Genomic DNA, 13,405 nt, shown 5'->3' on the forward strand with positions numbered 1-13,405 from the left:
TGGCCCCTTGAAATTGCACAGTGCACAATCTGTGTCACCTGGAGCAGACTTTGTCCCCACCTCCCCCACACACAGAGGGGGGCTTGCCTAGTGTTCTAGGCACTGATAGCCTCTGGGAAGACAGTTACCTTCTTCTCTGCAAACCACAAACCCTTGTCAGTCAGTCTTCTTTCATTTTACATGCAAGCCACGTCAGGGAGGACAGGGCTGAGGATGTTGTGTGCATAGAGGGGGAAGTTATCCTACTCCTACACCCATGCCCACCTACTCCCAATAACCAAGGCACAAAAACAAGGCAGGAGTATAAGGAAGAATCAGGGGACCAGTCAGCTTTAAGCAAGGCTAAGGGAGGAGGAGCTTTTACTGTCTAATTGTATGACCTAACTAACACTAAACCCAAGTCCCTAAAAGATACTCAGAATGCAGATGGAGAAGGGAAAGGATGGTAGGTAGGATCTCTCATTTTTCTCAGTTGGTAGACTCAGAATTGGTGGGAATTGTTCAACAGACACAAAGACAGGCCCTTTAAAAAACCAAAACAAACCCTGGGATCAACTTTATTGCTCATGGTTGTGGTCGCTTCTTCCCTATGCCCTTGTCCCTCTGATGGTCCAAAGCCCCTCCAGGATAGCACAGTGCTTAGGTTCTGCTGGGCCAGAGGCAAGGGAGACAATCTGCCTCCCAAGTCTGCTCCCAGCTCAGTCTCTCCCCTGTCCCCACCCCACCCTATTGCACATCAAATCATGTAAACATGGCTACGGGCATGGCCCTGAACAGCAGTGAGGCAGATTGATGTGTAAACAGATTTGGGACCAGGAGCCAGACCCAGTCACTCAGCCCTGCCCCATACTGAGGCCCACAGTTATATCTGGAAAAGCGGGGGAGCCTGGTCCCAAACTCTGGCTCAGATTATGCAACAGTGCAGACAGCTCAGCTCCCCTCTACCACCCTCTCAGATTCCAGGTCCTGAGGTCCACCCACCCCCGGGCGCCCCTCCAGGCCTGGGCAGCAGATGGCAGTGTCCAGTTTTCTCCCTCCCACTCCCAGCTGGAAGTCACTGGTGCTGGGTCTTCCGAGATGCCCGGGGAAAACCGGAGACAGGCAACGGCAATCTGTCCAGCCCTGGAGAAGACGGAGGGCAGTCAAAAGCAGGGTACAGGTCTAGTCTTGGGGATAAGGCAACCAAGCCACAGTATGGGTATATGAGATGCCTTACAAACAAAGCAGAGAGCATACCATCCCTCCTGCCTGGATGACCATGGTTCCAGAGGGCCCCGCCTCACAGCCACCCCATTAGCCCACACCCCCACTCCTCTCACCAAAGGCCCGGATCAGCTCTGCCCGCACAGCCGCGGTAAAAGTCTTCACCAGACAGAGAGTGGTGAGGCCCGCGAAGGCTGCGTTGTAGAGGAACACGATGTAGAAATTGCCCAGCCAGTTGAAGCGTCCAAAGTCACCCAGCAGGTCAAAGTCAGTGAGCCCTGAAGTACAGAGGCCAGGGTGGGAGTGGGCTCCCCAGCTCCTTCCTGGCTGAGAGCCCAGCTTTCTGCTGCCTCCTAGTGGCCATATCTCAACACTGCAGTCGATAGGTTGGCCTCTTCCTAAGCGTTAATTATTCCTTCTTCCCAACTGTCTCAGAGGGAGTTATGGCTGTTGAAGAAAGTGTCAGCAGCGAGGCTTGCTCCACCTTCCCTTCCAGAGTTTGGCATCTTCTCCTCCAGTGTGGAGCCTAAGACTCCGACTCTAATGAGGCTGCCTGGGTTCAGATCCAAACCCCACCCCTAACTGTGATCTGCAGCAGATTCCTTAAATTTGTGCCTCAGTTTCCTTAACTATAGAGAAAATAATGGGACTGTGAGAATTAAATGAGACAACACACATCAAGTACTATATGCGTCAAGCACTATTCTAACAGTGCCTGAGCCCTTAATCATCATAATGTCATCCCAAGTCCAAGTTTTAGGGCTATCTCCCACTTAAAATAATATTCTTACCTACATACAACCTAAAGGAACTAACCAGTAGACCCACAAGCCTAGTTTTCTACTGAATCCCTGGAATTAAGTAGAATGCTATAGTGGAGACAATATGAAGTAAAGAACCAAACAGAACTGATGCGAATACTAAATCATTTAGGATATATGGTTGATGATGTGGTGGAGGGGTGATGATCTCTGCAACTCCCATACTACCCTTGGGGGGAACTATTACACTTTTGCATGCTTTTAGCAGGCAATTCTAGATGAGAGCTCTAACTATGGGAGAAGGACAGAGTGTATTATTTGATGTCCCAATGTGTGGAAAAAGCACTGGACTGGTGTTTAAGAGACAAGGTGTTCTAGTCTAACTTGGCCTTGCTTCAAGCTAGTTATATAACTACGTAAATCAATTAGCTTCTTTGCTTCTTGTCTTTATAAAATGAGAATATGTATTAGAGGATCCAGCCCATTGGAAGATTTGGGGGAATGTGGTGCTTCTCCACCAAAAAATGGAAGTAAATAGGGAAGCCGTGGGATGTAGCTAATGGAAAAGTGTGAGCTTTGAAGTAACACTATTTTGAAGCTCAGCACAGGCATTTTACAGAGCCTCAATTTCTCCATCTGTATAATGGGGGTAATACCTTCTTGTAGGTTTGCTGTGGGAATTAGAGCACATATATAAAGTATATGCTTAGCACCAGTAGGTACTCAGAAAAAGCCAATTCCCTTACCTCCTTTTGCTACTTACCCAGGGTTCGAGAAAAGACCGGAAGTGCTGAGCTTAGGACCAGGAGACAGACACAGTTCCCAATTATCTAGGTGGAAGTAAGGAAAGGAAAGGTGAGGGTAGCAAAGCTACCAGCACCTAGAGCCCATGCATGCCCCCAGAGGCTTCCTCTATTCCTGCCCAGCTACCTGTGTCATAGCTGTGTCATGCCATCTGGGCCGCAGGCTCCGGAAGAATGGAGAGCTGTAGAATCCCACAACTGAGGATATCATCAGGTAACTGCCACTGGGTTAAGGAAGAACTGGCTAGCCCCCAAGGAAGGATTAATGCCTCATCTCAAAGGGAATGGACCTCTCCCTTGACCCTCCTTTCAAATAAAGTAATTTCCTTCTTTCTGAATCCTAGGTTGGTAAAGTCTTGCCCCCTTCCCCATCGTCCCCACCACAGTCCCAGGAGACAGGGTCAGCGAACTGGTGGGTGTCCAGTGAGGCAATGGTGAGTGTCCAGAAGGATACAAGATGAGTACAACCTGAATGACGGCACCAAAGGAACCCAGCTTGGAGAAGGAGACTTGGCCCAGGGAGGCATCCTGAGAGAAAGAGTAGTGTCGCTCTGGAGTACTCCCTACCAGGAGCACCACCCAGCACCCACACCCAGACTTCCCTCTGGCCTCGGCTTCGGTCTCTCACCCCAGGCTTTCTTAAGCCCTCCCCCAAGAATACGCTGCCTGGTACCTGCATGCCCCGCGGCATGGCAGCCTCATCGATGAGCAGCTCCAGGATGTGGATGGCCACAATGAGCACAGAGAGGCCCTGTGTGAAGCAAGATCATGGACTCCCATTCCTGCCCCAGCCCACAGTTGTATTTGGAGTTGAATGTTAAGAACAGATACTCTGGTCCAACATTTTCAGTTTTCCATTAGCTGTGTGGGACCTGTTCAAGGCCACTGCTAGCAACAGAGCACCTTTGAGGGTACGATAAAACACACCCTTTCAGGGTGGAAGGACTGTAAAAAATTCGACTAGAAAAATGTGCCTTGGGGTGCCTGGGTGGATCAGTGGTTGAGCGTCTGCCTTTGGCTCAGGGTGTGATCCTGTGATCCCAGGGTCCCGGGATTGAGTTCCATATTGGGCTCCCCGCAGGGAGTCTGCTTCTCCTGCCTATGTCTCTGCCTTTCTCTCTGTGACTCTCATGAATAAACACATAAGATCTTAAAAAAAAAAAAAAAAGAAAAAAAAATGTGCCTCTTCCCCTAGACCAATACAACTTATTTCCAAGTCTAGAGCATGGCAAGTTGCGGGGAGGGACTGATTTCAAGCCTTATTTTCACCACAGAGCAAGCCTATTAACTACTCAGCAGCCATGTATGACCTTAGGCAAACTCCTTCACTCCTCAGTTTCTTCATCTACAAAATGGGGATCGATATGCTCAGTACAGGGCAGGACACAGAGCGGGCAATCAGTGAGGGGCAACTACGGTTATTGATGATAATCGGGTCCCTGCATCTCTTCTCTCTTCCCTGAGAAGACCTAAAGCAGTCAAGAGCCTGTTATTCCTCACCCCCACCAGGAACGGAACACCTACCGTCAGTACCAGCAAGCACAACATGGCCAGGGGGTAGCCCAGGTTCCGCTGCCAGGCTGAAGCCTTCCGTCGTTTCTCTGTACGGGAATGGAAGCTGTTAGCAAGGACCTAGAATGAAGGGCTACTCTCCTTGGGGAAACACAGATATCCCATTCCCTACCAACCTACATACCCAGCAGGACTCTCTGTGTCTGCAGAGCCAGGACCTGTCTGTGCAGCAGCTCCATATCCAAATGCAGCCAGCAAGAGGTGGGATCTGAGGGCAGAGAAGATGGTGCTGCCTCTCAGTCCTGTGGCCCCTGCCCAAGCCACACCCACCATCCCAGCTGAGGAGAACCATGACTTACTGCAAATCCTGCGGGTTAAAGCTGCCTCCTCAAAGGCTGAGCAATACAACTGCTCCTCCAGGTCTTCTAGCAACTGGGACAGGGGAAAGGGAAGGACTGACTGTCAGAGGCTCCCTGATCCCAAGGGCCCCAGGAGACCCCTGCTCATCCCAGTCTCCAGTCTCATTCTTTCCCCCAACTCTCATTCACCACCCTGTGGCCAGAAGCTTTGTCTAGTCCCTCCCAATTGCCCTTTGTTCTGCCTTGCATGTCTGGTGACCAGCTCCAAATGATGAGGTTGAAGGATACAGGAGCCAACAAAGGCTGTGGCTTTTTGCAAGGCGTGTGCTGCACAACTATAGGGTTGCTTCACTGTTTGGCTCCAGCTTTGCAGAAGTCAAAGGGCAAGGAGCACTACGTACCCGAGGCTTGACCAGTAGCTTCCCGGTGACTGAGAACATGCGGGCCAGACCTAGTGGAGTACACACTGTAGGGACAGGAGCCAGTTACCTGCCAGCCCTTTTCTCTACCACTTCCCCTACCCGTCCTTCCATCCTCTCTCCTTCCACCCTGGTTACTTTGATCCACAGACCTCACCCATTCCCTCCAAGACCCTCAACACTCACCCAGGAGCAGCAGGACCCCAAGAAAGGAGATACAGGAGTAGAGGTAGGGGAGGTAGTACTCCCAGAAATCTAAGGGTAAAAAAGACGTATGTCAGCTGGTCTTTCATCTAGCTTCCCGGGGGTTGATGGGCCTCAGAGACTAGCAAGGACACCACACATAAGCCTACAGGGGTTAGGCAAGTAATGCAAATAAGGAAAGCTGGCCCAGTGTCAGCAGAAGAGGGAGCAGTGGGGGCTACAGCAAACTGGAGGCCCTATGCCGTATCTAAAGAACACAACTGCTCGGGTGCTTGGGTGGCCCAGTTGGTTAAGTGTCTGCCTTCAGCTCAGGTCATGATCCTGGAGGCCTGGGATCGAGGACCACATTGGGCTACCTATTCAGCGGGGAGCCTGCTTGTCCCTCTCCTTTTGCTCCTCCCTCCAGGCTCATGCTCTCTCTCTCGTTCTCTCTCTCAAGTAAATAAACAAAATCTTTAAAAAATAAAATGGAAAAAAAAAAAAGAATACAACTGTTATTAGGCCTAGTCCCTGCAATCTGATGTGGTTGGATCCTCAATCTTGTCAGGCAAAGCGACAAATCTGGATATTAATGTGACATCTCTCAACTTTTGCATGTCAGCAACTGACTCATTTATATTTTTAATCATTGCATGGGCCCAATGGATCATTTCTGCAAGTTGGACTTGGCTTGACATCCATCAGTTTGAAATTTCAGTCTAAGAAACATGGTCCCAATCTTCTCCACCTTAGAGGGATACAGTTGTTCCATGCAGGAGAATATCAGCCAACTGCAGAGCCATTCAGCCTGGGTGGAGGGGGAGGGAGGAAGCTGGCCTTCTCACCATAGAGTGACTCCCGGCTGGCCTTGTTGTTGTCCACAATGGCTGATGCCACCCATACCATGCCCAGCACCAGCAGGGTGAGCAGCATCAACATCACCACCGTCTCATAGACCCGGCCCAGGACACCCTATAGGAGGAGGCAACAGGAAAGGGGCAGGATCAACATCAGGGGAAGGAAGGAGACATGGGATGGCAGCCTGGCTGGGAAAGCAGAAAGGACTGGATTCAGGAGACAGGGAAGGGCGTCTCCCTCTTATTCCGCTAAATCACCCTGTCCTCCCACCCTACATCTAGGGCCATTTCTTATACCATACCAATAGTTTTCATTTGCAAATCCCCTCCCCAGTTCCCTTCCTCATCCTGCCCTGCCATGGGAGGCTGGTCCCCAAGGGCTTCATCACACAAGTTCTTTGCCCTCTGGTTTGGTTTGCCCAATGGGAAGGACAGGCAAGAGGGTGGAAGGCAGGAAGAGAGAGGGATCAAGGTATTTCCTCAGTTTCCTTCAACCTTTGGCACTATGGTTTTAGCAGTAGCTGTGAAGCACCTCCCAGCTTCAACTACCAATGGGTTCCAGAAACTATTTCTTCCTTTTGCTCCCACAGGCCTAGGGGTGGTAATGACTTCCTGCTGACAGTAGCACCTCAAATTCTTTGTTGATCCTCTTAACTCTGACTAAACCTCTGCAAATAGTCTTTGTTAAAATCTTTCCAGTGGGGCACCTGGATGGCTCAGTCAGTTAAGCAGCCAACTGGATTTCGGCTCAGGTCATGACCTCAGTGTTGTGAGACTAAGCCCCATGTTGGGCTGTGTGTGGGCATGGAGGCTGCTTAAGATTGTCTCTCTCCCTCTGCCCTTCCCTTCTCCAAAAAAAATTAAATTAAATTAAAATTAAATAAATAAAAACACAATAAAGTAAAATGAAATCTCTTCAGTTGAACCACCTGAGTGGAATTCTGTTTCCTGCCTAGATGATTGATATATCCCCCACTCACCTTTCTGGAGCCAGCAAAGCCCTCGGACTCAGTGAAGAAGTATGCAAAGGGCATGAGGAAGATGAGGGACAGGTTGGAGAAGAGAAACACAAGGTTCCAGAGGCCTAGAGCAAAAAAGGAAAAGCAGAGGTGATTGGCGGGAGGCGGGGAACAACCTACTAGGGACTGACCATGTGGTGGCAGAGAGGGGGCAAGGATGGGGTGATACACAACTAATTAGCCGAGGCTGTCTATGTCTGCATGAACCTAGTCTATTCCCTCTCACCACCCCAGGTTGGAACCAGAAGCCACATACCATGGATGAGGGAGCCATTGAGCCACTGGATATAGTAGTTCCGGGGCAGTGAGAGCAGCACCTCGTTGCTGATAATGGAGAAGGGCAGGAGCAGGACAGCACCCAGGGCGACAGCCAGGGTAAAGGTACAGAGCTCAAGCCTGGGCAGAGAGAATGGGTAGTACCCTTGCTTAGACACTCACTTCCCTTGGCCCAAGAAGCCCTCCTCATCCCCCTGGGCACCGATGGCTTCTCCTAGAACTACTTGTAGCAGTGACAGACCCATGGGAGGAGCCATCCAGCCAGGGCTCTACCCATTGTCCCCTAAACTCCCCCTCCAGGGAAGCCTTGGCACAAGGGATGGACACACCTTAGGCATTCATGTCATAGGCCGTGACACTTGCCCAGACTATCCCCAGGAATGTGGTCCTCCTACACATGCCTGCCAGGTATATCAGGCATGCCAAGCTAAGGGACTTGTCTTCTCTGCTCAGAGATATGGATTTCTGAGCTTGCCTTCTCTAGCCCAAATAAGAGGAAAGTCACCCCATATAGCTAGGCCCTGCATGAAGGCACTAGGCAAAGGGGGAGAAGAAGGACCTGAAACCCAGCTTCATAGCTGAGGCCTGTGTCCAGAGCTGCCTCAGGTGAAAAGAAGAGACATTTTTAGCTAGTTGGTCCACCAAGGGGGGTAAGTTTGCCTTCTTTTAATCTGTTGATCAGAAGGGCCATCTCTATATTTTCCCTATATGTGCTAATGCATAATAACAGCCTGGAGCAAAGCCTTCTCTCAAAACCAAGCACACCCTGCCCTTAAGGGTTCCACTTTCCACATCCCCTGCTCTATTCCATCGGTCTACATTGCTGCCCCACTCCTTCCCTGATGGCCACTGGGAGGTGAAGCCAAGCTGGAATCATTTCCGGTGACTCAGGCCCCAGCTCACACACAGTTCCTGGCCAAGAGGCTCCCAGAAACTCCTGGCCTAACCAGGGATACAGGAACAACAACTTTTCCAAGCGTCCCCAGAGTGAGGTGAAGCCGGAACAAGCCAGAAATGGGGTGGAAGCAGAAACCCTCTCTTCACTGCATGACACTCCGCTCTCCCCTGAGCTCTAGGAGTCTCACTAGATCCCAGCTTCTAAAGGGTTCTAGTGCCAGGAGCTGGGACGGCAACACTTACGCAATCTTGTTGACTGTAGCATCTTCATCATCCACTACGAGAGAGAGGCACGGGGAAGAGGCAAGAGATCAGTGGGCAGCTCTGGGAGCCATCTGTGCTGCAGTGTGCCCTACTTCCCCTTCCTTGCCCCGTGAAAGAAGGGCCTAGGCCACAGAGGCAGAGCTGGAAAGGAGGCCCTGGGAGAGTTAAATGCTATGAGTCCCAAACCTATTCTCTGGCTGAGGTGGCAGCTTAAAGATCTGTGGTCCCAGGTGGAAAGAGTACGAGCCAGAAATTCTCTTACTTCCCCCCTCCCCACGATCTCTCTCATTGCAGGTTCCTCTTTGCAAGCTGAAAATATAAAAAAAAAACAGCTGGTCTGGGAGGTTGGTTACATCAGTGGCTGGGTGCAGCAAAGGGAAATGAAGCAAGGGGGTGGGGTGGTGAGGAGACTCACAGAGAAAGTCCTTGGGAGAATTATACCCCTTCTTGGGTTCATGAAGCCTTCTGGAGGGGAGTAAAGACTAGGACCAGGACAGGATGATCTGGACAGGCTGGGGCTAGGAATTGGGGGAAATGTGTCCCCCCAAATCACACAATGCCTACAGGTAGGAAAGTTCCAATCTGAGGACACTTAGGTCTTTATAAAGAGAAAGGCCACCATCACCCGGTCCTGGGGGGCCCAGTGGTCAGGCAAGTCTTCTGTTCCTCTGCTCCTAGGTCAGGTCGGTGTGAGTGTCCTTGTTGAGGAGAGGACAGAGCTTGTGCCCATGGTAACATTCACCCTGTAGCTGTCCATTTTAGATTCACAGAGGGCTTTCACATGAACCATCTCCTTTGGTCCACACAATGTCAACGAACTGGTTAGAACCCTTAGGCCCATTTTCCAGAGGATGGAACTGAGGCTCAGGAAAGTTATATGACTTTCCCAGTGGCTTTATTAGTTGCAGACCCTTCTGTCTAGGCTTTCCACTATACCACCTGCCCCTGCCTGTGGAAAAAGGGAAGCAGAAGAGGCAAAGACTCCAGTTTTTCCTTTCCCAGCAGGCGCCAAGGGCCCACTCCCCTGAGGCTGGCCCCATGGCAACAGGAACACTGGCAGAGGGCAGGGAAAAGGGAGGGAAGTCACAGGTACCTGTGGTGAACTCAGCAGGCTTCTTGAAGTGCGTCAGGGCAATGTGGCAGAGGATGTAGAGTGTCGCAAACAGAAGTGTTGAGATCTGTGGCAGAGTGTGAGCTAGGATGAGAAGCTCTAATAACCAGCACATTCCACAGCCCCAGTGGCCTCTCTATTAATTCTATGGGGTCACTGTCCCAAAACAAGGCTCCATACTTCCAGGAGTTCCATGTTTTTCCCCAGGATTTTCTTCTAGTCAGGGCCTCAAGGGCCCCTTAAGAAGGACCAGACAGCATTATGTCTAGCCCTATGAAGGTTTTTCTGGGAGAAAATAGCTTCAGCTGAACACTGATTGGTAAAGAGGCCGAGAAAACTAGAGACACATATGCACACATACCTGAAACAGGCCATAGAACCAAAGGGACTTTACTCCTAGTGTTATTGAAAAGGGAAGCAGGTTCCAGGAAGAAGGGGATGTTTACATTGTCCTGACACTCGTCTCCTCCGTTCCCCCCTTGCCCCTGCTGCCACTTTGACCCAAGCTCCAGGAGAGAATAAGTAGGAATCATGTTCTTAGACTAAGTCAGAATGTCTACTCTGTGTTTATTCAGGGACCTGAAAGATCAGGTCTGTTCTTGGCCAAAGCAGAGTCTCATTTAATCCCCTGCCCTGAGAGTAGACCTTAGTTGGGGCCCAACATCTAAAATCCACAATGCTGGGATCCCTGGGTGGCTCAGCAGTTTAGCCCCTGCCTTCGGCCCAGGGAGTGATCCTGGAGTCCCAGGATCGAGTCCCACGTCGGGCTCCCTGCATGGAGCCTGCTTCTCCCTCTGCCTGTGTCTCTGCCTCTCTCGGTGTCTCTCATGAATAAATAAATAAAATCCACAACGTTTCTAGAGCCACATCAGCCTCTTTAAAGGCTACCAACTGGGGATCCCTGGGTGGCGCAGCGGTTTGGCGCCTGCCTTTGGCCCGGGGCACGATCCTGGAGACCCGGGATCGAATCCCATGTCGGGCTCCCAGTGCATGGAGCCTGCTTCTCCCTCTGCCTGTGTCTCTGCCTCTCTCTCTCTCTGTGACTATCATAAATAAATAAAAGTTAAAAAAAATTAAAAAAAAAATAAAATAAAAAAAAAATAAAGGCTACCAACTCCTTGTCCCTATTCAAGCTACTTCCAACTCCAGAGTCAGGCTGTCCCATGCCCTCTGGGCAACTAGCCCTCCACTCCATAGTTGTGGCAGGACTTGGCCAAGTTACTCTGCATATGTATGTATCCCTACGCTACCCCAAGTAAGCTGCTGTTGCCCAAGAGAGGAGGCACTGGTGGGCCTGGCTCTACAATCAGAGCCAGAGGTTCTTGAGGAGATGCTATTGCATTTATTATTATTATTTTTTAATTTTTTATTTATTTATGATAGTCACACAGAGAGAGAGAGGCAGAGACATAGGCAGAGGGAGAAGCAGGCTCTACGCACCGGGAGCCCGACGTGGGATTCGATCCCGGGTCTCCAGGATCACACCCTAGGCCAAAGGCAGGCGCTAAACCACTGCGCCACCCAGGGTTCCCGCATTTATTATTTTTTTAAATTATTTAAGTAATCTCTACACCCAACGTGGGGCTCAAACTCACAACTACGAGATTAAAGAGTTGTACACTCTTCCGACTGAGCCAGCCAGACACCCCAAGATGTTATTGCATTTAAATAAGTAAGCCAAGAGAGCAGGATCAGTCTCGTGGGTCCTCCAGTCCCCAAAAGAAGCTGATCCCACAGGCAATCTGCACACAGTTATCTACACATGGAAGGAAGAAGTCAAAGAGACCCAAGAAGAGTGATGGGTCCAGAACAAAGTTTTAGCTTTTAACACTAGGGAAACCGAGTAGAATGAGTTACTCAGATTGTACTGAAGATTTCTAATTGCCTAGTGCTCCCTCTGTCCTTGGGATTGCGTAATAGCCAGGAAGGTGGGAGGGCTCAAAAGGTCAGGCTGGAGTTCCACGCAGTTCCAGCAGAGGCTAGGTCATTCTCTAGAGCCAGGTGGGGGAGGCAGCAGAAGGCTTCAGGCTGCCCTTGGCGGGCACTGGTGTCCTCAGCTAATAGGAGTAAGAGTGGGGGAGACATCTAGGAGGCTGCTTCTCTGTCCAAGGTCTCATCCCTCCCTGTTCTCTAGGAATGTGGGCTCTGTCCCTACACTGTCTCAAGGCCTGGGCGTGTTCTCCACAACACACCCAGCCTCACCATGTGGGACTATCCACTAAGAATCACACAAGGAAAGTTGGTCTGGAGTTCCACACGTGGACTGATACAGTCCCTGCTTTTCAGTCCTCACACAGAAGAGCAGACCTAGTTATGTCATGGCTCACTTTATCCCTCCCTCCGGCCTGGAAGCGGCCCAGGGCAGACTGAGAAAAACAAAGGATGACTCCATCAGTGGGTCCCCCTCCTCATTAATACTTCTATTCTTTCAAACCTTTCCTTTTTTTGCCTTTTTTAGCATTTGGGGGGTGAGGGCTACTCTGGGGAGGGGGGGGAACTCCGAGGAAAGACGGGGGGGGGGGGGGATGAGAATTGAAAGCAGCCCTGAGGCAGATGCAGCTAAGTTCCCCAAGGTTCCCCAGGGGCCCAGAAGAGAGGAGTCCATCTCTGTGTGGCAGGTTCAGCTGTTGCCCTAGGAGGCAGTGAGGGCGTAAGGCACAGCCTGCTGCCTTTGGGGCACTGGGGGGGGGGAACCACTCACAGGGGAAATCCCTGAATGGCTGGGGAGCTAGAACCTCGGCTTGAGGGGGAGGGGGGCGGAGGGGGGGCGTCCGACAAGCACCAACGAGGGGAAAAGAAGGGGGGGCAACTTAGTTGTTCTCCATCTCTACGCAGTAGAATCCATCCCACAAGAGTCCTTTCTTCCGAAGTGGGAGGCCCACCAGCGTGCCCCGTACCTCTGGCACGCCGCCCCTACACCTCCCAGGTCTTTCCTGGCATCTCCCTTTCGTCAAACATCAGCGGAGTTTGCGGGGTCTCCCCCAACCAGACCCATCCGTCTCAGGCTCTCGGAGGACGGTCGAAATCAGCGGACTCGCGGAGCCGCGCCGCGAACCCCCCGCGAGGGGTGGGGGCCTGGGGGGGAGGGGCGGGGCGGGGCGGGGCGGCGGGGCCGGGGGAGGAACGGAAACCGACCCGCGGCTTTGTTTACCGCGCAGCTGCCCAACCGATCCCGGCGCCGTCCTCCGCCGCTCGCCCCCGGCCCCCGCAGGCCCTGAGCCCCGGCCCCCCGCGCTCCGACCCGACCCCCCCGCCCGCGACCCCCGGGCTTCGGCCCCGCTCGCCCCCGTATCACCCTTGCTGCCCGGGTCCGTACTCACAATGCACTCGCGAACCCTCTCGTGGAATAGCTGCTCCCGCACGGACAGCACTTCGTAGTCAGCTGCTTCCATACTCTGCTCAGCATGACTGGGGCGGGGGTGTCTCCGGGCCCGGGGAGGACGAGCGCGGAGGAAGCCGCCGCCGCCAAGCACCCGGACCCAGCCGAGGAGCCTTTCCCCGCTGCCTGCGACGGAAACTCGGGGTAATCGGGAGCTCAGATTCAGCCGTCCGGACGCCTTAAAGGGGCAGGCACCACGCGCCTCGATTTAAAGGGCCGCGGCCCCGCGTCCTGCTCCCTCCCCTTTAAGGTCCGGTCTCAGTCAACTTCAACGCAAACACCCTGCAACAAGCTGGCTACGAGGAAGCGCAGGTGCTGGTTCTATCTACGGGAGACCAACTGACGACACGAGGGTGGGCGGG

At 52.1% G+C, this 13,405-nt stretch overlaps 1 protein-coding gene across 1 annotated transcript; it reads right to left on the reverse strand.

The window, feature by feature from the left end:
• Positions 1 to 524: 524 nt before the first annotated feature.
• LMBR1L (limb development membrane protein 1 like) lies at positions 525 to 13,356 on the reverse strand. Its single transcript, XM_038577534.1, has 17 exons — positions 12,985 to 13,356; positions 9,647 to 9,731; positions 8,533 to 8,566; positions 7,373 to 7,512; positions 7,078 to 7,181; positions 6,086 to 6,212; positions 5,244 to 5,312; positions 5,040 to 5,104; positions 4,639 to 4,711; positions 4,464 to 4,547; positions 4,292 to 4,368; positions 3,441 to 3,518; positions 3,222 to 3,295; positions 2,895 to 2,985; positions 2,728 to 2,794; positions 1,320 to 1,481; positions 525 to 1,122 (listed from the first exon to the last, which is right to left on the reverse strand). The coding sequence occupies exons 1-17, from the start codon at positions 13,054 to 13,056 to the stop codon at positions 1,055 to 1,057; spliced, it is 1,470 nt and encodes a 489-aa protein (XP_038433462.1). The 5' UTR covers positions 13,057 to 13,356; the 3' UTR covers positions 525 to 1,054.
• Positions 13,357 to 13,405: the final 49 nt, after the last annotated feature.

This window comes from Canis lupus, chromosome 27 (genome assembly GCF_011100685.1).
Source record: "Canis lupus familiaris isolate Mischka breed German Shepherd chromosome 27, alternate assembly UU_Cfam_GSD_1.0, whole genome shotgun sequence".
Lineage (NCBI taxonomy): Eukaryota > Metazoa > Chordata > Mammalia > Carnivora > Canidae > Canis > Canis lupus.

What these genes read in the sequence shown, in the direction of transcription:
- LMBR1L (XM_038577534.1), bottom strand. Translation starts at nt 13,056, where the DNA reads ATGGAAGCAGCTGACTACGAAGTGCTGTCCGTGCGGGAGCAGCTATTC. An exon ending in CAGCCGGGAGTCACTCTATG is followed by an intron (nt 5,313 to 6,085) that starts GTGAGAAGGCCA and finishes TTTTACCCTTAG; the next exon opens with ATTTCTGGGAGTACTACCTC. An exon ending in GGTCTTTTCTCGAACCCTGG is followed by an intron (nt 1,482 to 2,727) that starts GTAAGTAGCAAA and finishes TCTGTACTTCAG; the next exon opens with GGCTCACTGACTTTGACCTG.